Source organism: Monomorium pharaonis, chromosome 9 (genome assembly GCF_013373865.1).
Source record: "Monomorium pharaonis isolate MP-MQ-018 chromosome 9, ASM1337386v2, whole genome shotgun sequence".
Lineage (NCBI taxonomy): Eukaryota > Metazoa > Arthropoda > Insecta > Hymenoptera > Formicidae > Monomorium > Monomorium pharaonis.
The window spans coordinates 1676166-1698386 of NC_050475.1; the positions used below are offsets into that span (position 1 = coordinate 1676166).

A 22221-nucleotide genomic window follows, 5' to 3' on the forward strand; every position below is an offset into this window, starting at 1 on the left:
ATGCCGTCGCGCTAACAGACGACCCGCGAACCATGTGAGATCGTACTCACATGAGAGGTCGTATTCACGTGTAAAGCGCGGCATCGTGCATTTACCTTCAGTTTCGTGTAAAGTGTTCGTGTGCGCATTCGAGTAAGGCAGAGATCGAGACGTAGATGTCGTATTCATAGTCGTAGGGTAAGGCAGAGAAAAACGTAAGTCGTAATATACTACTATTCTAGAGTCTAGAATAGTATACTACATGTACGACTTACGTTTTTCCTACGACTACGACTGCGGCACCTACGTCTCGTTCTCTGCCTTCGGCCTAAAATGTGAAAAAGATACGTTCGGTAGAATATCGCGAGTGCCAATTAAAGTGCTACTAGTCGTCGTGCGAAATAGAAAATTCTCGAAGTGAATTTGTCTCCGTTCGTCGTATGTCGGCGCGTAATTTTCATTCAAACGGTTTTCCTCGGCCTGCGTTTCCACGAAGTTACGTGACGTCACGCCACTTTCGTGCCAGGTTGATTTTCGCCGCCAATCAGACGAGCCGTCCTTTTCACTTTTTCAAATGTAACGGTCGCGCCAAGTGAAATTCTCGCGCGTAGTTTACGTTTTACTCGTGTGTGATAAATTATCCGTAATATCGGGAGTGCCGAATAAAGTATCGGGCGATCGTTATTAGTGTGCGGTTCGAGAATAGCAGGATGATGTCAGCAGAAAGCGGCATTCATGGAGTGACTCGGTAAATATACTATTTTTTCAAGTGATACATTTCTTTACCTGCTTTTGTGTTTGAGTTTAGGAATAATATTTATCACATTTTCAGAATTAAAACCAGAAAAGGAATGTAGCAGTAGCAGTAGCAGTAGCAGCAGCAGCAGCAGCAGCAACAGCAGGAGCAGCGACAGCAATCGGTGAGTGAATTTTTATCAAATCAATTATTTGAATTTATATCATGTATATGTGAAACAAAATGTTATGTGATAAATGTAATGCGAGATAAAATATTGCTCTATTTTAAAAGAAAAATATCACCAAGTTGATTGATTAATTAAATACTTGATTTTTCATTCATATTCGTAACACTTTAAATAAAAATAATTGCAATAGCATATTAGAATCTTTTAATACTGAAACAAGAAATAAGAAATTAATTCCAATGGTAAGGCGTATTTTTCTAATGCTGAATAGATCTCGTAGATAGAGCAATAATTTCATAATGTAAAGAAAAGTAAAAGCTTATATTTTGAAATTTTATATTTCTAATACCAAATATCCAATACATTTTGCTCTTGTAATTACAATGCAAAACTTAGAAAACTTTAACATTCTGACAGTAAAAAATGTGTAATTTAAATCTAAAGTAGGTTAGTTTTACCTAAATACGATAATTTTAAACAATATGATTTAGAAAAATTGCTATTATTCAAAAATAAAATCATATTGATTAAAAGACATATATTTACACTGTTATTTACGCAATAAATTAATGAGAGAGCGATTCAATAAAATTTATCGTATTTCATATCACAAGTATATGCATCTGTATCTGCATCAAATTCAAACGACGATCTATAGAAACTTGTAGCAGTGTCGAAGTCACCCTGTAAAAAAAATACTAGTTAATACGAATAGTTAAATCTCTGTTTCATTATACAGTTAAGGCCCAAAAGTATTACGTAAAAATATTTTTTATTTATCTGGAATTCTTTTATTTTCAAGATTAGAAATGTTACTTTAAAAAAATAATGCGTTATATTACATTATCGTTATTTTTTGTAAAAAATTATTTAATACCATCATTTAGAAAGTAATGATTCTTTATCTTATATTTTTGTGATGTTAAAGTAAAATATTAATTTTAAAATACATTATTTAAAAATTAATATTGAAACTCAAAACTCCAAACTGTATAATATATATAAGCTTTCTTTCATATATATTAAATTTATCTAATAATTCTTCTCTAATTTTTATTATAATTCACATTAATATTTTTATTTTTTATATACTTGCATATTTTGATAGCCATCATTGTTTTTGATGAAAGTTTATTGTGCATATGTGTGTGTGTGTGTGTGTACACACACACACACACACACACACACACACACACACACACCCACAGTAAACTTTCATCAAAAACAATAATGGCTATCAAAATATACAGCTTAAAATAAAAAGTACCAAATATTTAAAAAACTACCAACTAGAATTAAAACAACAATAAAAGTAACAGCTAAATTGTTACTATAAAAATGTAACAATATTATCATATTATCAACAAAAAAGTAACAATAACGAATAATGTATTGCATTCCAACCTTGATTATTTTTTATTGGTTACTAGCATTACAACATAAGTTTAAGAGTTCTTGAAACAAAGAATAATTCACATTTTAATTTCTGTATTTGTACTTCAACCTTGTAGTTAAAACCTTGTACCTTTGCGGTTAAAAATATTTAAAAAAATTTAAGATGTCTAATATTTTGATCACAGCTGTATAATAACTTGTATCTAATAAAGTAATATTTAATTTACCAAAGCAGCATAAAGATTAGCGACAATGTAATGATTGATTATAAAGTCTGGAGAGTGCTATTGAGAGTGCTATCTGAGCGATCTCAAGAGTCTCGTGGAAATAATTTTGTGAACTAAGTAAAGACGTTTACGAGAAGTATACCTTGCATATCCTTCAGAGTGTTATCTAAACTCTGCCACAACAATCTAGTGCTTTGCGAGTATTGCCCACCAGGCGTCAATAAAATGATGTAGCTATTGCCAAGGTCCAAGAGACATATTGCTAATTTGAGGCAGTATATATTGATTATATTATGCGTGTAAAACTGAATATGTAATTATTAAAATACGATGAAGAATTACCTTTTGCAAAACAAACGCGATCTTAGAACAGAGTCCTTGCAGAGTATTATTCTGCGTTTCAGTTGTCATCATCAACCATTCAGTTATATCGAGTTCAGTTTTGTATTGCAATAACTGCGAGAATTGAAAACCATCTCAGTCACACGATTCATCTTGAAATTTATTACTCATTGGCTGTAAATTCGGGATATCATCGCCTAATGATTCGATCTCATCTTCGATTCTGAAATCGAAGAATCAATTTACATATAATTTAGTTGTGTTACGTGGCGCATCGTGTGTGTGTATTGCGTGTGCGTATGTGTGTGCTATTACACGCACACAGCACAGGTATATACACTTTTTAATTTATATAATATACCGATTACATACGTCAAGTTTCGTCGTATAAATTTGTGAAATACCAGAAAGGAACCTGAGAGCGGTCATCCCGTCGTGTTAGGGGTCGGTTGTTCCAATTTCTTGGTAAACTTACCTATCAGATAAATATATGTTTGTCTTTATTTATATTTAAGAAAAGAAATGAAGATAGACACGTGCTTACTTGGTAGGTAAGTTTACTAAGAAGTTAAAACAACCGGTCCTAGGTGGCCCTAGATGTTTCCATCCATCAACGCTTCTATGGGTGTGTTCGGGGAGACGCTATTAGCGCTACCAATATCAGTTTATCCTTGTTCTACTTTTAATGAGTAATGAAGACGGACTGATGCTGGTAGCGTCTCCCCGAACGCACCCTATGTGCACAAAAAGTGCACATTGAACTATGTAGTCAAATATTCACGAATCCCGTAGGTAATGTGCATGACTTTTTGGGTTTTTTCTATACGTCATAGATTTTCAGTACTGACAGTAAATATCGGAACGCAGCCTACATAGTTCAATGTGCACATTTTATGCACATAGAGGCGCTGATAGATGAAAACACATAAAACGACGCGATGACCGCTCTCAGCTTTTCTCTCTGTTAAATCATTTAAATCGACAAACCGAGAAATGAGCTTTAAATTTTAATAGACAATTGCGATTTAAAGCGTGGTACTGTGTCCCAATTGGGACAGAAATCCATTGGACTAGAAGAAGAAGAAAATTGCGATGCATGAGTAACGACACTGTTCGATCCGGAAGTGCCCAACTTCAGGCGAAGTAAGCGAGTCTTGCGCGTTTGCGGTGTTCGCCTGGCACAATCCGCACAAACAGTGAGTAACGAACGAGGAACGTCGTCGGGATGGCCAGCAGACAGGCGTACAGTATCGTGGAATATTACGCAGAACACGAGGGCTATCGGTGTGGCTATTGCAAGAACTCTACCACGAATTTCAGTCACGGTGAGCACGAAAATACTGTTCTCCCAATCGCCGAGAGAGTCTCGGATATTTTCACGTCGTTCTGAAACTGGCCACGTTATCTCGTAAAAAATTGTTGAGAAGCGAGCTGAAATTCTGACTAAGTTTGAGTCTGACGCAAATCGTTATTTTTCATACGCAGGCATGTGGGCGCACACGTTGACAGTACAAGACTATCAAAGTTTGATAGATAGGGGTTGGAGACGGAGCGGCTGCTATTGTTATAAACCCACGATGAATCAGACCTGCTGTCCTCAGTATACCATTAGGTAATATTATCGACTCCCAAGTTTTAGAGAGAAATGATTTTGCACTTTGAGTGAGAGTAATTAAAGTGACACATTAACAACATGAATAATCATTTTAGATGTGAAGTGCTAAATTTTAGGATATCAAAGTCTCAGAAAAAAATTCTAAAACGCATGACTAAATTTTTGAAAAATGAATTGACGAATGATAGTTCTGGAGGTACAAATGAAGATCAACAAGATAATATAGGTAAAATTTTTAGAATTTTGATCTACGTTTATAATAATTTATGTGAGATATATAATTCACCAGCTCTATAATATTTATAGATATAAGCAATGAAGAGGCATTAAACTATCCTAAGCATTTAACAAAAGTGCAGAAAGATAAATCTCAGATTGATGTTTCGTCTTTCGATGATGAAGTCGGTGGAAGATTGTCCATTAATTCAGTAAAAACGGAAACTCAGAAAAATTTGACTTCTGCATTGAGTAGCGATCAAGTGCAGTTAACAAATTCCAACAGCAAGAATACTTTGCACGTTAGAAGTGAGATCACCGATGTGGTACCTTGCAAGAAGGCCAAATTATTACGTATAGAACGTAAGAAAAATAAGTTGCTGGCTCAAGGTAAATCACAGAGTGAAATCGAGCTTATTATGAAAGAAAAGAAACAAAATTACATTAAGAAGGAAATGGAAGAATTGTTTGAGGAAGTATACACTGGAGTAAAGAAGTTAGAGGTAATACAATATCAACATTGAACTTCCAAATCAGTATTTATTAGATGTTTTCTAATTCTTATTATGAAGTGGGTGTTTTTTTTATTTATTGTATGTTTTTAATATGGTCCTCTTTTCTCCAATTTTTATCATATTAAAAATAGGTAGTAAAATAAGTTGAAAATTTAATAATAATTGTAAATATTTGTTGAATAATGCTATTATTAAGCTGGCTCTATATTAAAGGTTTGATGTGTCACATGTTTAATTACATTGCAACCACGAAATTGAATCATATCATTTTTCTTTTTTTATTTTACTCGATTATAAACTAATCGTAATGAGTTTACGCGTATCTTATTACAATAGTTATTTTCTTCTTCATCCGAATAGAGATTGGTGTTAAGTTATTTATTTTTGTAAGTTGAGACTGGTTCGAACTGCCCCAATGAGCTCCGAATACTTAAAGACTTCGAAAGAATCTTATGAGCTTTATAAAAAGTATCAGAACATGGTACACGGTGTGTCATTTGAGAAACTCACAGAGCAAAAATACACAAGATTTCTTGTAAAATCTCCTCTGCAGGTAATTTCTAGATTTAAATTTTAGACAAGCTATGCGATAAATATAGAAAGTTATAACATAGAAGCTATGCGCTTTCGATTTAATCTTTTTTAGGTTTTCCTGTAACTATATTTCATTAATTCTATTTAAAATACAGTCCTACAGGATACATTGATAAGAAATCCTATTAGCAATCTCACAATTATATAGAGACAGCTATGTTATGATTGGAGCAAAGTGGACCTCGCTTTTTTATCAAATAGAAAACTCATGATTGTGTTATCATTGCTTGGATGACAATAATAATTGCCATATCAGAGGTCACTTTATTTATTGACTAAACGTTACACATTTTAAATTTGTAAATTTAAACAAAATTTAGACGAAATTGGTAAGAGTGATGTCTGACGAGTTCCTGACCACTCTTGAAACGAGCGCGAAACTTTATCAAAAGTATCAAATGGCGATTCACGGCGATACTCCGGATCAATGCAATCAAAGTTCATTTGTCAACTTTCTTGTAAGGAGTCCTTTGCAGGTACACTTTGTGTCTAATCTCTTTATGTTTATGAGTAATACAATAACTTTAGAGAATATCTTCCTTCTTATTTGCATTAAAATAAATAAAGAAATATTTATGCATTCTTACACAAATCTTATGCTTTACGAAAGCGCAAAGTTTACAGTATCTTTAAATTGGATTATTTAGAATTTTAACCATTAATCTGTAGTAGTCGTTAAAGATAAAGCAAAGTAGGAACCTAAAGTAATATAATATTTTAAAGGAATGGATACCCGAAAATGGACCACCTCATGGATACGGCTCTTTCCATGAACAATATTGGTTGGATAACGAATTGATAGCAGTTGGAGTGATAGATATTCTACCGTCGTGTATCTCGAGCGTGTACTTTTTTTACGACCCGGAATATAATCAACTTTCTCTCGGAACTTTTAGGTTTGTCGCCCTTAAAGTTTATTTTTATATTCACAGAAATTCATAGAAATTTGTAGATTAGCTACAATTCTTAATAAATATGTGTTGTTTCTAGTTCTCTTCGAGAGGTTTATCTAACGAGACAGCTTAACAAGATCGCGAGTAATCTAAAATATTATTATATGGGCTTTTATATTCACTCGTGTCCGAAGATGCGGTACAAAGCTAGAATGCAACCGTCGAAGCTTCTATGCCCAGAGACATATGTATGGTGCGATATCGAACCTTGTCTAGTCAAACTAAACAATAAAAAGTACAGTCGCCTGAACGATGAGATTAATGCCATCGATGAACATGGTGTAGTCAACGTTGAAGAGGTAAATTTTTCGAGATAATTTTACAAAATTATGATTGTTACGCTTTTAATCGTAAAAGTGATTATTTATTTATAATTTTTGATATTTGGTCAAACAAAATTTAAATTCTAAAATTTATTAAGTTTTATTATAGTGATAAAGTTTTGATTTTTCCACTGAAACATTTTTTCTCTTTCTCTTTCTTTAGATATTGATACTGTATAAAAATATTGCTATGCCGTATAAGAAATACATAATGCAGCGAAAAACGTATAAGTGTGAGGAAAAACGCGAAATAGAGGAATATGCCAAATTCGTTGGAATGCCTTGCGCGCGAAGAATGCTGCTCTATCGCTCTATCTATAGAGAATAATTACTTTATATGTAAAATCGATGAATAGCATTATATTTTAAGGATCATCATATGGAAGGATACTTCGATAGGATACTGACTTTCAGAAATTAATTACCGGCTAAAATTTGTATAAAAAATGAATCGAATTTGTTATTTTTAGAAGATTGCGTGTTGAATAATAATCTGTGATGTAAGCGATTAAATATTATAATTAGATAATGTAAAATGCGCGTAATAAATTATGTGCATTACTTTTCACCGTTCATGGACGATTTTGTTGAGAAACATTTAGAAATTAATTTAGTTTCATAATAATCATTATTTTGAGCATAATTTAATTTAATTTTTTTTTCACAGATCCTTATGCTACTCCTTTTTTCCTTGACATGGTGTTTAAGCGGATCATAAAATTATATAAAAATCTAAAAGGTTCAGGTAAAAGTTAATATATTTGTTATTACATTGTTATTTTGATATCATTTTTGTATATATATGGTGTTTCGATTTAGTGGTTTCAGAATGCCTGTTATATGCAGTTAATTATGAAAGTAAAATGAAATAAAAGGAATAATAATTCTTTATTCAACTATACAATGATCATAATATAATAAATATATGTATAAAGAAGTTTAACGAAACATAGTCAAATGCAAAAGTAGATAAATAACGAACATGAAATCATGCAAAGGAATAATATGCGATATAATTAAATCGTACTCATTCTTTAAAATGCTTCGATCTTAATCATCTCTCAAATATTTTTATTTGGGACAGTCTTTTAACAGCTTAGTGTCTCAAATATTTTTTTTAAGTCTTGCCTCTTCACATAATTTTCATTTTTCGAATCCTTTTCAAAAAGTTCTAATTTTTCAGTCTTTTTTTAAAAATGTTTCCAACATTCTTGCATTTAGGAACATTTATTGTCAATAATTAAATTTTTTTCTCGTATCATATTCACGACGTGTCATTGTGAAGATTCTTTAAAACTTTTAATTAAGTTCGCGGAATTTTTTCGATGGGCTCCAACCTAGTTGTCCCAGCCTCCACGTTTTCTTTTGGTTCCTCAAGAGGTCGAAGTTCGTTCCATTTCTGTATATTACCGCTACCTCCGAACATAAATACAACCATACTCCCAATGCACACTGCAGCGCCGATCCAGAAGAGTATTTGCCACCTTTCGATCGGATTCTTCAAAGGAAAAAGTGTGATTAAAATCTTTGTATAAAAAAGAAAAATAAGCAGGACATTTAATTAGAGGAAGGCGAGCGGACTGAAGAATATATAAGAAAGATCAAAGCGAGGAGGCAATTCTCTTGGGGACTTTCCGATCCGCGGCCAAGCATGATTTCCGCTTGCGTAACATCGCAACATGCGCTGTCCCTCTTCCCCTTGAATTTGGAGAATTATCCTATTAAGGCTCAAGCGACAATCAAGATTGTTGTTGTTAAAATGATGTTAACGGAGGATTTCAGGTGCAAATAAGAGAGCCACTTGCGCTTGACCGATGTCATATTAGCGTTATGTAACGTCACACAAACAAGAAATGACAACTTGGAAATGTTGAAGATCTTAACAATCACGATTAACAGCACGAGCATATGAATTGTACTGTAATACTGTAGGTGAACAGTTAACAAAAGTAATATTATAACTACAACGAATAATAATATATTTTAAATCATTAGATAATTAAAAAGATAATTAAAAAGAAAAGCATTTGACAAGTGATAATTTGAAAGGTGCATGAATTTAAGTAATTGATCATGAGTAATAATGACCTACATTTAATTTCAAGAGGAAATATATTTTTTAATTAAAATAATTTATTTGTAGCAGACTTACTCCGTGTTTTCCGGCTATTTCTTCGACTATTGGCGGGATAATCATGCCAGAAGTGCTACCGACTGTATTCATAATACCGTAAAGAAAGCCAGCAAAGTTTGGCGCGAGATCCTGATTGTTCGACAGATTGGAGATAAGGGCAGCGCCGTTGAAGCCTAGTGCCAGGAATAGAAAGACGTTTGCGAGTATAAAATTGCATCCAACGTAACCGACCAATATCAAGAAGACGCCCGGTATAAAATGCGCTAAAAAAATAAATTTTCAATTACTGAAATGTTGATTCAATATATTAGATTTGATCCAAGTATTTATGGGATATGAATGTTAATAATTCGGATATAATTAATCCGACTATTGGAACAATTGAAAAGACTCGTGTGACTTATGCTCGAATAAAATAGAATTTGACAATTGACGCTGTTTCGTGCGGTATGCTTACAGAATATCATCGCGAGTTTACGCAGGAGGGTGACGTTGATGATCTGTCTCCTCTTGATGGTATCACCCGCCCAACTGAAGAAGAATCCGAAAAGCATCCTGGCGCCCCACGGTGCACCGGCCGCCGCGCCACCCTTTGTCAATTCGAATCCTAGCGCTTTAGTCAAATACAGCATGAGCGAGTTTTGATAGAAGAACAACAAGAAGAGATTCCCGAAGTGGCATATCACCAAACTGATAAATGGCACTGACGTTAATATTTGTAGTATTGGGGTTTGTTTCCACCGGGGTTTTTCAGGGCGCACCGATCCCGCTTGAGCGCTATAAGAATTACATTTATTAATCGTTAAATTGATTTGCAAAAGACGAATGGGTAAATTTCGTTAAACTTACGTTAAAATGTAGTCCTTTTCTTCGGCAGTGATGCCCGGATGTTCCATGGGTGAGTCGTAGGCAACTAGTGCCCACACGCAGATCCACACTAGCATTAACAAGGATGGTATGTACCAACCGGATTCCCAGTTGACGGATTCTGCGATTCCGGCTATCATCGGATATGTCAGTATCGTGCCAAATGTGCCACCCAGCAAAGACCAGATCATGCGCGCCCGTTCATTCGGTGGCGCCCACTTTGCTACCATAGTATGACACGCAGGAAAAGTAACACCACCAGTGACGCCGATGACGATCCTGGAAAACAGCAGCACGCCCCAGTGGCACTGTGCCAGGATCGGGCTGATTAGTGAGATTATTGCAGCCAAGAGCGACGTCCAGAGAATCGCCCGGCGTGGTCCATATCTTAACGACAACCAGCCACCGATAAAATTGCCGGGTACGACACCGTAGCTGTAGCTAGCCAGTAATTGGCCTCGCATTACCGGAGACCAGTCGAATGGCAAGCCACTAAAAAGCTCCAAAGGTGCATCTGGTGGTCGTGTTATAACTGGCTGCGCTGCGCGACGTTGAAGCAATTTCCTATCTCGTTCCTCTTGAACGAGATCCATAACGTATTTGTCCAGGTAACTGGCAGGATCGAGTGGATTGACAACAACATCGCGACGTCGTCGAGATTCATCGAAGACGCATGCACGGCCGTTCGTGACATTTATCGGATCCTCCTCGATCATAGGCACCACCAGGATAGGCATTTGTAACCGACAAGCGTAGCTGGTCCAGCAAGCGGTAAACATCATCACGCATATCCAAATACGCATCGGAATCCATCCTGCGAAAAAAATGAATTTCTAGTGACCATCTTTGGCAAATTATTGCTCAGCGAACGTTCTTTGATCATTGAAATCAATTAACGATTTGAATACGATTGAAATATTTTATAGAAAAACACCTGAAGCTAATTTAGCAATCCTTTATTCATAAGTTTTTAACAAATTATTTGGTATCGATTTGAATAATAAAAATGCCAAAAATGTAAGTATTTTAATTTATTATTAAACATTAATTTTAAATGATTGACAACTCTTAATGAGAAATGCATTTAAAACAAAAATTCTTTTATAATCAAAAGTTTTTAATTTTAAATTAAGATATTTAAAATTAAAAACTTTTGATTATAAAAGAATTTTTGTTTGCAATATTTTCCAACTATCAAAAAATTGGATAACAAACTGAAAGAAGGATATGTTTCTAACGATATTAATATTACTTGTTCCAGCTTCGTAGGATATATAGAAATCGATGATTTTTGAAATAAGACCACTTTGAATCTATGTTTACAGACAGAGGTAAATATTATCAAAATAAAAATATTGTTTTTTTCTTAGTGTGTTTTATAAAGTTTTCTTATATTAATACATTTCAAGTTAAAAACACATTAAAGTTTCTTTTGGAATGCTATCTTAAAAAGAAAGCAAGAGAAAAATAGAGTATAACCTGCTTTAATCTATTAACAATTGATCTATATCTCTCTTAATGTTTTGCTTACTTCTATCGAACGATCCGTACTTACGTAAAAGTTTCCAGAAAATCGTTGGAGTACGAATCGAGAGCACGTTTTCGCGTAATGCCTGCATTTAAAAACTAGTTCGGAAGAACGGAAAAATTCGCAACCGATTGACAGAATTGTGTTGCATTACTATGCCAACTAGATTCGCATCAGTTTTTTTTTACATCCATCGTAAATCTAATTATTTGCGTTCTGTCGATGTGTTCAATTTATCGAAACCGTAATATTGTATGATATTCTTCTAGACAATTGTAAACAAACTTAATATATTGATGATTAACAATATTGTGCAATAATATTAAGTGTCTAGGTAAGCGTTGAAAGATCGGTTTAAACTTCGGTGTAGACTTTCGAAAACCGTTATCACACGCATGTTTAATTATATTTCTTTTTGTTATTGAGAGGCATTGTTATGACAGCCTTGTTGACGTTTCACTAATTGCGATACATTTTTTTTTTACATCTTTTATAACTATGAGGCTTATTTTGTACATAGCAATAAAGATTATTATTTTTTATTATTATACTTTATAATAAATAATAATATTAATAATAATATATGCGAATATTATCTACAAAATTCGTCAACTTTGGCGGAGAACGAGTGGTTTAATAAAACTTATGCATATGTGAAAGAAATTACAAAATTCGAGAAAAATGAGTAAATTATAAATTATAACAAAATGAACACAGATAAGTATAATAAGAAAAATAAAGTTAGGTCAATTCCATGATTTCTTATGTAAAACTTTTATGTATCTTTAAATTTAATTTATGGGATAGTAAAAATGCTTGAGATTTAAACGATTGTTAAAATTTCTAAGTGTCAGTTTAGAGTTTGCAATGAAAATTAATGCTAAATTTTTAAATTCTAAAACTTTTTAATGTAGACCAATGTAGACAATGTAAAAGTTCTATAGGAAAAAATTTGACTCACGTGATAATAATCGATAGAGCCTTAACTGAAATTGTTGAAGCTTCATATTGCAGTTTTAATTCGGGAATTGATAGATTCAAAGAGAATTCTTCCTCACAAAACACGTAACGTTCTCAACGGTTTTTTGAAATGCTCGCACATCGGTCATCCATTTGAGTGTCGTTCGTCGTCTAACTCCGTAAAATTGTCATTGAACACAGAGCCAGTTTATTTATACCCCCACGCGGGTAGCAAGAAAACTCACTCTTATACGAAAAGGTTTGGAGAGAAGTGGGAGAAACTAAAATTTTATATTCAAAAAATTTAATTAAGATTTACAAATCTTTCTTTAACAAGAATTTTTTCAGAAGATTTATTTTATAGAACAAACAATAGTAACTTTGATATTGAATTCTCTTTTTATAATATGAAGATTCAGACTATCAGATGTAACATTCTTAAAATTAAATTTGCATGTATCATGGAAAGTTAAAGTGCCTTCAAGATTGTTTAGTAAATGTGGAACCTTGATATTCGTTGCATTATGAGGGTATATGTGTTGAGGGAGAGCAAAATAATAAAATAAAATAATATAAAACTATTAATAATATGACAAAAAATAGAAATTGTTATAGAGTTTCTCTGCACAAATACATAATATCAAGTTTCTTAAATTGTGCTCTTGTTACAATAGCAAAAATAACCGTTTGAGGACAAAAAACATTCTATGTATAAGTCTGAACAATATATAACATGTTTTAGTGTTATCGATCCATTATGCAAACAAATCGTGCGTGCAACATTAAGCTTTTATCTGCAAGGATGACAGATTGCAAATTTACGTGCATTCTATTGTACGTACATACTTTACATGTAGTATATGTATATAAAATTTCAAATTTTACTTAAACATTATATCCTAAAACGATAGAATAGAAATATCTTGTTTCTGCTTGAAAAATTTTATTAACATATAAATAGAGTTCATGAACTTTTATTTTATCTTTTATTTTATCTTTCTGGCATATATATACGTATAATAATACTTAACGAGCTAATAACCTTTTTAACGAAAATGTCCTAAAATTTGTATTATATATTAATTGTTTTTGGCTTCAGGTAAATTACAGATGGAGATTTTTGTGGGAAATTCTGTTGTTCTTTCATGATAAAAGTTTTAAGATAGAAGAAAATTTTGGGTTGGAAAAAGGCATATTTATTATAAATCAATTAATCCATCAACTAAGTGGTTTGATGTAAGGCTAGTTTTTTCAAAAAGTATTTAAAAAAAAAATTCTATATTGATTATTGTAATTTAATATATATTGTTTGCAAAGTGCAATGGTAATAAATTTTTTTTATTTTTTATCATAAAAATGTAGCCATAAAAAAGAAAAATAAATTTATAGATTTTATTTAAAATAATTTTTATTTATAGATTTAATACATACATGTACATAATCAATTCAAAGTTATCTGATTTAGTTTATACATTTAGATACGATAGTATTTGATCGATATTTACTTGGTTTAACATAGATTCTAAAATAACTGTATGTATCTGTGCTTGAAAAAACGAATAAAAAACAGAATTTAAAAGAATGAAAAAATTTTTATAGGATTTTTTGTATTAATTTTTTCTCTGTTTTCTTCTATTCAACGTTAGATTACAGATAGAAATGGAAATAAATTTTTTTAGAGTATATTATTATCAGAGTGAGTTATTTTAATTATATATTATATATTAAACTTTTCTGGGAGATACTGCAACCTATTATGATATCGTTTCATTTCTTGTTATTTTCGTGATAATAATATTCGTGTTGCGAGCTATTTCCGATTTCGTTTTCTACTGGTTTTCTACCGTTGACCAACATAACTTTCGTCGATTTGCAATTTATTATCATATGCTAGTTGCCGAAGTATTCCATAAAAAAAGATCCATTGTTTCTTTATAGCCTAATCTACTTAAATGCAAAAGTCAAAATTTTGGCTTTTACATTTAAGTAGATTAAGCTAGAAAGAACTAAATTTTTTGATCAATATACATATACGGATTTCATAAATTTCTTTATTTTACGGATTATTTAGGGGATTTTTTGTTTACACACATCTTAAGTACAATATACTTTATTCTAATATTAGATAACTCTTGATATCAGATTTCATTATCATAACTTAAAAATTAATGTCGATGCATAAGATAGAAATTTGAATAGTAATTTAAAGTCATAATGATTAATATGTTTTTATATATTGCTATTTTTTTATACATATTTCTTGAAATAACGAAAAAAACTCATGAAATAATTCATAAATTCTTTTTTTTCAGGATTCGATGGCCTTGAATACGATACTGATATCAGCGCGTATCAGTCTTACACTTAACAATCATTACAACTTGACAGTCATTACGGACACACAGCGGGTACAATGGTCGATTAGTCTTGCGGTTTGTGAACAACGCGCTGCGAAAGTTCATATTTTGTGTATCTGCCGAACGTGTATTCCTTGATTTAATCTCGCGTGTGTCAAGGATACGAACACGAGCGTGCCAGGATGAAGAACGGAAATCAAATCTTAGCGGAGGCCCTGAAGGAGCAGGTACGGCCTGTATTTCTTTCCGCACGATGAATCAGCGTCTATTTAATAATAAACTTCTGAACATATCCTTGATCTCGGACTCTCTGGCATTTCTTAAAAAAATTCCGTATAAGACAGAAATTTCCTCTCGCAGGCTTAATTTTAAGAATCTTGGATCTCGATTTGAATATCGTCGCGCAGAAAATAGTTGCGATTTGATTTAAAGGTTATGATCACCAATGCTCACGTGATTGAATTTACGCTTTTGTTTATCATGATCTTGCCTTTTTCTACAGCGAGGATTGAGATTGATTTTCCAACAATTTTCCAAACCATCTTTTAATTGTTTATTTTTATTCAATTTTTATGCCTTGTTAATGAAGAATAGTGCCCTATGAAATAAAAGAGGTGTTACGAAAAGTTATTTCTTCTAATTTTTGAGACGTGAAATTTGATGGTTGAAATTACATCACATGAAAATACATAAAAAATCTCGCGTGACGCAATCATTCGCTGCATTATATATATAACGAAATAATATGATATGAAATAACATCATATTTTATAAAAAATGTGAAACAATAAATATAAAAGTATTATATTTATTAGCAAAAGTATTAAACGCCATTGTGCCTTTGCACGTGTTTGAAGCGGTTTTCCGCGCTCAGTGAACTGACGTGCAAGCGCACGGTAAAAATTATCTATTGATATTTTCGCTATTATGTATATTCATAAGATATATACTTTTAATGTTAAGACATGATGTATCATCCAGTCACACTATGTATCAACAAAATATGTATAGTATAGCAAGCTGTCTTGTGAATAACAGCGATATGCCATGCATTTCCTCAATTTAAACTCAATTTTTTAAATATATTCTCATCATATACAACGTAATTTTAACTCTATTAGTACCATCAGATTGCTCATCTCACTATAAGAAATAATATCTAGCTTACTTTTTCCAAGCATAGCAAAAAGATCTTTTCATAACATCCTTTTTTCTTACGTCTTGAATTATTATTTTTATTATTACTTATTATAATTATTAATACATAAATTTTTATTATTTATTTTATCATGTGATATTTTGAATTGTATTGTTTCGTTTGTGGTGTAAATGCAGGATAGTATTTATAATAAAGATGAATCAGAACATAATAATAATTAAACATAATAATATAGAAGCAACTATTAGCACTTTGTGTAACGTTCTCAAGCTACAGATGTATGTATATATATATATATATATATATATATATATATATATATATATATATATATATATATATAGTGAGCGAACACTAGTTTATATTTCTTACACAAACAGATTCGATACGCTCGAAAAGTCGAAATGATGATACGATTGATGTAACAATCGTTGACAGCGGATGTCGGAGTAAGTCGAGGATAAGACCAATTTTATAAATTATTTACAACTTCGATTCCGTGCATATAAGTAATTTTGCGATATATTCGCGCTTATCACACATCAAATTCGTTTATGCAATCCGAATGCTGTTCGGCTGTTATCGCGATTATATAATTAACACTTACTCTTTCTTGGCGGTGCAATTAATGGCATACGCTCGTCGCGTTCTTGATGCATGTTGAAAATCACTGTTTACTGAATACAGATTGTCGAAAGTTAAATCGAACTACCGAGGCTACAACAAATGCGGAGTCTGCGTCTCATTTCCAATCCCACATACGAGTTCATCGGGGCCATATATTATCAATTTCCTGATAAATACACGTTTATATACCCTTTATATACCCTTTAATTCTTCGTTCTGTCTTTTTAGAGAAAACAAGAAGATAAAAGAGAAGAAGAGATTACAGTAATTAAATGAGAATAGAGATTGATATACAATAAATCAAGTGCTATTCATACAGTTTTATTTTTTAATTTTCCCATAAAGGTGTGTTCTTGTCTACTTGCGTAAATTTAAGTAAATTGATACTATATAAAAGCTAAACTAAAACATTTAGCCAAGCCGAAATTTTTAGATGTTAAATATATCCAAGTAGATATGTAAACGTATGGAAGAATATGCGGCAATTAAAAAAATCCCCAAAATAAGCCAGTTTTACACTTTATAATACTCTCATAATAATTTTGCAATCCCAACTTGTAAAATATGCAGCAAACTGAGACATTGGTCATGTAAATGTGTAAAATATAATTCTTGAAGTAATAGTACATTTTTCAATTATGACAATTTTCAACAGCTTTGCCATATATTCGACAAGTTTATAATTATTATATGTAAGAGGAAACTAAAAAATAAAATTGTACGTAGTATTTAATTTATCGCATGTCATGTCTCATCTTTTTTTTATAACTAATATGTGGCAAAAGAGCTCAAACTTAAATTTTCTTTTAAAGCAAAATTCAATTTTTTAAATTAATCCTGTTAATGCGTTTTTAAATACAGGAAGTATGTAAAAATGGAAGATTTATGTGTGTTTTATGTTTTTAATTATACATTTGTTATATCATTATTCCGGGATATTTTTTTGTTATACTATGCATTGCGAACAGGGCTTGACTTATGTCTTCGGCATCATGGGGCATCCTGTGATTGATTTGGCTCTAACTATGCAATCCGTCGGTATGCAGTATTTAGGTTTTAGAAACGAGCAAGCCGCTTGTTACGCTGCACAAGCTTACGGATATCTAACGAGTAAGTAGAAGTTTTTTTTATATGGATTGTACGTTAATATGTGTAGTTGTAAATGTGATAAAAAACGAATATTTTTTGTGATAAAAATGTTTTGTCGCAGAAAACCATTGCAAGATACTAGAATTGTTGTTCGACTAAATAAGCATAATCGCTATTTAACAAAATAAGTGTGTCAAGTAATTAAAATAATAAGAAATTAAATAAAGAAAATTAAATAAACTAAAACAACATTTATATCAAATCTTTTTATCCAGGAAAACCTGCGGTGGTGTTATGTGTCTCTGGTCCAGGATTGCTGCATGTCATTGGCGGTATGGCAAATGCGCAAGTAAATTGTTGGTGAGGATTTCTGTTATCTTAATAGCTTGCTGAAGTTATATTAAACGAAGTACATTATTAGCAATAATTGTGAGAATGACCAGTACGGTAAATACGCAAGTAAACTGTCGGCGGGCACTGTTAGGCGATTCCTACTATCTTAATAGTTTGTTCATACTACACAAGAATATGTTATTAGCGATAACCGTAAGATAAAATAAAAAAAACACGAAGTATGGAATATCAGCACTCGTATAAGAACTTGAAGGTATACATAATATATAATAAAATTTCGATGGAATGGAAATAGGTAGAATTAATTATTTTTCGTATTTTGCGGAAAGGTCGACACGTGTGGCAAATTTGTTTATTCCTAGAAAATCGTGGAAATTGTTCATCCAACTGTCGTCCGACTTGTGATTACGATCTCATTACACTGAAAATCATAGCGATGCATCAAGACAATTACATAGTCATAATAGTCGGTGGATTTTTCCTTTGCAATAACATCGGACTCAGCCATGCAATGTATTTTTTACTGTCTATAAATTATATGAAATCATTTATTTGACCTCGCTTCGTAACTAAAATTTATAATTTAAATTTTCTACTGCGTTAGAAAATAACTATAGATGCACGTTCGAAGTCAGTGTTCTAATCGAACCTGTTTCGGCAGGCCCGTGCTTGTACTAGGAGGATCTTGTCCTGAGGATCACGAGGGTATTGGCGGATTTCAGGAGTGGCCACAGGTCGAGGCAAGTAGACCGTACTGCAAATACGCGGCAAGGCCGGCATCACCTATGCTCATACCGCTGCATGTCGAAAAGGCTGTACGACTCGCTACTTATGGTAGACCAGGTAAGAAGTTCTCTTAGATAGTTATATAATAAATTTTTTTAGTCTTATATTTTTTATATTGTTATTTGCAGGCGCTGTTTATCTCGACTTACCCGCTACATTATTGACCCAAAACGTGAACGAAAGTAAAATTGCAAAGATTTTACCCTGTTCACAACCACCACTGTTATATCCTGATGCGAAATTAATTCAGCAGGCAGCGAATTTATTGATAAAGGCAAAGAAGCCTTTAGTGATAATTGGCAAAGGTAAACGCCATTCATGGAAAATTATTCATTTTTTTTCTTTCTCTTTTTCCAATATTGTGTCTTTTGTATGCGCAGGAGCTGCTTACGGTCAAGCCGAAGACCCGGTGAGAGAACTCATCTATTCAACAGATTTACCTTTTTTACCAACTCCAATGGGAAAGGGTGTTGTACCAGATACGGACGAGCGTTGTGTTTCTAGTGCGCGAACCTACGCCTTGTTACATTCCGATGTCATTTTATTGCTGGGTGCGAGATTAAATTGGATGTTGCATTTTGGACGGCCACCAAGATTCCAAAGCGATGTCAAAGTCATACAGGTCGATGATGATCTTTGATATGATTCCTTTAAAATTAAATGCGTCAAAACTTTTTAAAGAGCACACAGTAACAAGAATTTATTTCCACACAATCTTCATTTCGTTTATCGAAGTTAAATTAAAAGACTCAATATTTTTGACAAAATTACATGACAATGTTAAAAATGTATTTTAATCTAAAGGCTATTGTACGAAAAGATCAAGATTATTCTGAATTATAGTATATAATTGCCAGCATTTTTATATTAAATATAAAATTCTGTAGATCGATTTGTGTGCCGAAGAATTGCACAATTCCGTACCGTCTGCTGTCGCTATACAATCCGACATTGCACCCGCAACAGAATATCTGACAAATACACTGAAAAGTCGGAAATGGCGTGTTGACCGAAATTATTCGTGGTGGAAGGAGCTCGTGGCGAAAGCTGAACAGAATAAGCAAGCAGTTCATGTAAGTCCTTAATTATAAAGAAATAAAGATTTTCTTTCTGACTAATTTGCACACTTTCTTTGTGTATTTATAGCGAATGTCGATGGATACCAGTGTGCCTCTGAATTATTATACTGTATTTAAGCATATTCAAGATATTATACCAAAAGGTAAGCAAATCTTTCACATGTCATTTCAATATATACTTCTCTATAAAGATTTCTATAGAATGTTTTTCATAGAAAAAAATATCGCGTATCTTTTATTTTATATTAGTAATTAATAAGAAAATAAAATCAGTAATTAAATTTTTTTTCTTGTGTACCAATTAAAATATCAGTTAAAAAATTACATGTACTTAATATTATATGTATTTTTTAAAATATATCTATTTTTTACATGTATAGATTGCATTATTTGTTCCGAGGGAGCTAATACGATGGATATTGGACGAACTATTCTCTTGAACAATCTACCTCGTCACAGACTAGATGCTGGAACGTTTGGCACTATGGGTGTAGGGCTTGGATTTGCAATCGCAGCTGCCCTTTATTGTAAAGATAATGCGCCGAAAAAGAGAGTAATTTGTGTAGAAGGGGACAGCGCCTTTGGATTTTCTGGCATGGAAATTGAAACTATGTTTCGGTAACGTAATCTCAGGAGAAATAATCTCGGTTGAGAAAAGTCGTTTATTTATGCACTCTGAGTATGTAATAATACTTCTTTTCTCCGTAGTTATAAACTACCGGTTATTATTATAATCATAAACAATAATGGTATATATGGCGGTTTTGATAAGGAAACTTTCAAACAGATACAGGCATCTGGAGACCCTACTCAAGTGTATGCATTTTTTTACATTATATTTTAAATATATTCTATTTTGCATCTTCAAATACTTTTATCTCGATTAAAATTTCACTTTCAGGACACCTCCATTTTCTTTAACATCTGAAACTCATTATGAGAAACTGATGGAGATGTTTGGCAAAAAAGGGCATTTTTGTACTACTGTGGAGGACATTCAACAAGCATTAAAGTTATCTCTCAAGGTAAAATCAGCTTTAGCTCTTTAAAAAATGAAAAAAAAAAAGCATAAATAATAAAATGTTTTAGGTGGTAGATAGTCCCAGTTTAATAAACATTGTAATTGATCCACAAGCAGATCGAAAGAAACAACAATTCAGCTGGCTAACAGAATCAAAATTATAAGTTTATGTGCAACAGGTGGTATAACACTCAATAACAGCACCATTCTGCAATTCTAGTTTCTTTTTTGAAGAAACTATTTTAATAGATCTTTAATTAATATGATTTTATAAATAATATTTTTAAGTAAAATACGAGTCATAGAGATAAGAATTATTTTATATAATACATAATATCTATCACTTCAGGGAATTTTTTTAGCTATTAATCGATAAAGTTGATTCATAAAAATATATATTATGTATATTGAATTATCAAAGAACAACAGGTATCGAGTGTACAAATGTACAATGTATAATACACATAAAAAATGTTTGAAAATGATATGTTTCAGACACCTATTTGGTCCAATTCCTCTGTAACTATCGTCGATGTTACTGGGCCCAGCAAATTTGCATCTAACCTGTCATTGCGCTCACTCTCACTGATAACCTCTGCCACGTTCATTCCCATTTCTTGAACTTTTTTGGACAATATTTGATTCGCCGTGTTGACCACCGTATGCAGGTGTCCGTTTTCTTTCACAAGTTCGTCGATCATTTGTAATTCTTTCTTTCTGAAAGTTCAAAATTAAGGCGATCTAATTGTCGCCGTACATCTTCGTACGTCATAAAAATAGTAAAATTTTACATTTTCAGACAAACGTCATTGATGGAAGTTAATGTCCTTTGTATATTTATGCTGATGTCAATTTCCTCCCTGTCAGATTCCATTGTTTATACAGGTTATTCGCCTGTAATCAGTATTAATTCATTAATTCATTATATTGCAAACCAACTACGAACCGGGTGCGTTTTAATTGTATATTCGACAAAATTCACCTTTGAGTCTTTGACCGGTGTTGTACAATTTTAAATATTTAAAAAAAAAGGCAAAAAGTAAATTTCGAACAGCTTTGACTGCTCTAACCTTTAACTTTATTACATTCATTCGCGCGTGCGGCAGGAGGCCGCCATTTGTAAAATGTGTCGCAAGGAAATATCGATTTCATTACTTATCGATACCTCGATATTT

The 22221-nt window shown here is 32.4% G+C and overlaps 4 protein-coding genes and 1 long non-coding RNA gene across 11 annotated transcripts; 2 read left to right on the forward strand and 3 right to left on the reverse strand.

The window, feature by feature from the left end:
* Positions 1 to 1224: 1224 nt before the first annotated feature.
* LOC118647232 lies at positions 1225 to 3428 on the reverse strand. 3 transcript variants are annotated; one of them, XR_004964533.1, is made up of 5 exons: positions 3414 to 3428; positions 3242 to 3339; positions 2870 to 3092; positions 2670 to 2789; positions 1225 to 1589 (listed from the first exon to the last, which is right to left on the reverse strand). It is a non-coding gene; the product is annotated as an uncharacterized LOC118647232 (long non-coding RNA). The 3 variants fall into 3 exon arrangements; XR_004964532.1 differs by having other exon boundaries at positions 3242 to 3344; XR_004964534.1 differs by lacking the exons at positions 3242 to 3339; positions 3414 to 3428 and adding an exon at positions 3345 to 3359.
* Positions 3429 to 3780: 352 nt separating this feature from the next.
* Positions 3781 to 7733, forward strand: LOC105836737 (arginyl-tRNA--protein transferase 1). Of its 3 annotated transcripts, XM_036291700.1 has the most exons (9): positions 3781 to 4194; positions 4355 to 4481; positions 4580 to 4710; positions 4791 to 5203; positions 5607 to 5768; positions 6130 to 6285; positions 6533 to 6705; positions 6800 to 7061; positions 7249 to 7733. In XM_036291700.1, the coding sequence occupies exons 1-9, from the start codon at positions 4095 to 4097 to the stop codon at positions 7411 to 7413; spliced, it is 1689 nt and encodes a 562-aa protein (XP_036147593.1). In that variant the 5' UTR covers positions 3781 to 4094; the 3' UTR covers positions 7414 to 7733. The 3 variants fall into 3 exon arrangements, with proteins under 3 accessions (XP_036147593.1, XP_036147592.1, XP_036147591.1); XM_036291699.1 differs by lacking the exon at positions 5607 to 5768 and having other exon boundaries at positions 3784 to 4194; XM_036291698.1 differs by lacking the exon at positions 6130 to 6285 and having other exon boundaries at positions 3881 to 4194; positions 7249 to 7728.
* Positions 7734 to 7954: 221 nt separating this feature from the next.
* LOC105836740 (uncharacterized transporter slc-17.2) lies at positions 7955 to 17675 on the reverse strand. Of its 2 annotated transcripts, none has more exons than XM_036291696.1 (5): positions 16698 to 17675; positions 10069 to 10900; positions 9677 to 9996; positions 9238 to 9482; positions 7955 to 8583 (listed from the first exon to the last, which is right to left on the reverse strand). In XM_036291696.1, exons 1-5 carry the CDS (start codon positions 16747 to 16749, stop codon positions 8389 to 8391), a joined length of 1644 nt encoding a protein of 547 aa, XP_036147589.1. In that variant the 5' UTR covers positions 16750 to 17675; the 3' UTR covers positions 7955 to 8388. The 2 variants fall into 2 exon arrangements, with proteins under 2 accessions (XP_036147589.1, XP_012536443.1); XM_012680989.3 differs by lacking the exon at positions 16698 to 17675 and adding an exon at positions 12576 to 14890.
* Positions 15021 to 21528, forward strand: LOC105836739 (2-hydroxyacyl-CoA lyase 1). Of its 2 annotated transcripts, XM_012680988.3 has the most exons (12): positions 15021 to 15158; positions 17686 to 17827; positions 18082 to 18166; positions 18822 to 19003; positions 19075 to 19251; positions 19327 to 19568; positions 19834 to 20019; positions 20093 to 20168; positions 20406 to 20643; positions 20734 to 20841; positions 20927 to 21050; positions 21115 to 21528. In XM_012680988.3, exons 1-12 carry the CDS (start codon positions 15114 to 15116, stop codon positions 21208 to 21210), a joined length of 1701 nt encoding a protein of 566 aa, XP_012536442.1. In that variant the 5' UTR covers positions 15021 to 15113; the 3' UTR covers positions 21211 to 21528. The 2 variants fall into 2 exon arrangements, with proteins under 2 accessions (XP_012536442.1, XP_036147588.1); XM_036291695.1 differs by lacking the exons at positions 15021 to 15158; positions 17686 to 17827 and adding an exon at positions 17863 to 18003.
* On the reverse strand, positions 21258 to 22176 carry LOC105836745. The gene is made up of 3 exons (XM_012680994.3): positions 22029 to 22176; positions 21838 to 21940; positions 21258 to 21763 (listed from the first exon to the last, which is right to left on the reverse strand). The coding sequence occupies exons 2-3, from the start codon at positions 21918 to 21920 to the stop codon at positions 21538 to 21540; spliced, it is 309 nt and encodes a 102-aa protein (XP_012536448.1). The 5' UTR covers positions 21921 to 21940; positions 22029 to 22176; the 3' UTR covers positions 21258 to 21537.
* Between the last annotated feature and the right edge of the window lie 45 nt (positions 22177 to 22221).

Coding starts and splice junctions, on each gene's coding strand:
- LOC105836737 (XM_036291700.1), top strand. CDS start 4,095: ATGGCCAGCAGACAGGCGTACAGTATCGTGGAATATTACGCAGAACAC. Junction 4,711..4,790: donor AGATCAACAAGATAATATAG/GTAAAATTTTTA, acceptor TAATATTTATAG/ATATAAGCAATGAAGAGGCA. Junction 7,062..7,248: donor GTGTAGTCAACGTTGAAGAG/GTAAATTTTTCG, acceptor CTCTTTCTTTAG/ATATTGATACTGTATAAAAA.
- LOC105836739 (XM_012680988.3), top strand. CDS start 15,114: ATGAAGAACGGAAATCAAATCTTAGCGGAGGCCCTGAAGGAGCAG. Junction 20,169..20,405: donor TCAAGATATTATACCAAAAG/GTAAGCAAATCT, acceptor TTACATGTATAG/ATTGCATTATTTGTTCCGAG. Junction 21,051..21,114: donor CATTAAAGTTATCTCTCAAG/GTAAAATCAGCT, acceptor AAAATGTTTTAG/GTGGTAGATAGTCCCAGTTT.
- LOC105836740 (XM_036291696.1), bottom strand. CDS start 16,749: ATGCATCAAGAACGCGACGAGCGTATGCCATTAATTGCACCGCCAAGA. Junction 10,901..16,697: donor AATTGCACCGCCAAGAAAGA/GTAAGTGTTAAT, acceptor TTTTTTTCGCAG/GATGGATTCCGATGCGTATT. Junction 8,584..9,237: donor AAATAGCCGGAAAACACGGA/GTAAGTCTGCTA, acceptor TTTCCTTTGAAG/AATCCGATCGAAAGGTGGCA.
- LOC105836745 (XM_012680994.3), bottom strand. CDS start 21,920: ATGGAATCTGACAGGGAGGAAATTGACATCAGCATAAATATACAAAGG. Junction 21,764..21,837: donor AATGACGTTTGTCTGAAAAT/GTAAAATTTTAC, acceptor TTGAACTTTCAG/AAAGAAAGAATTACAAATGA.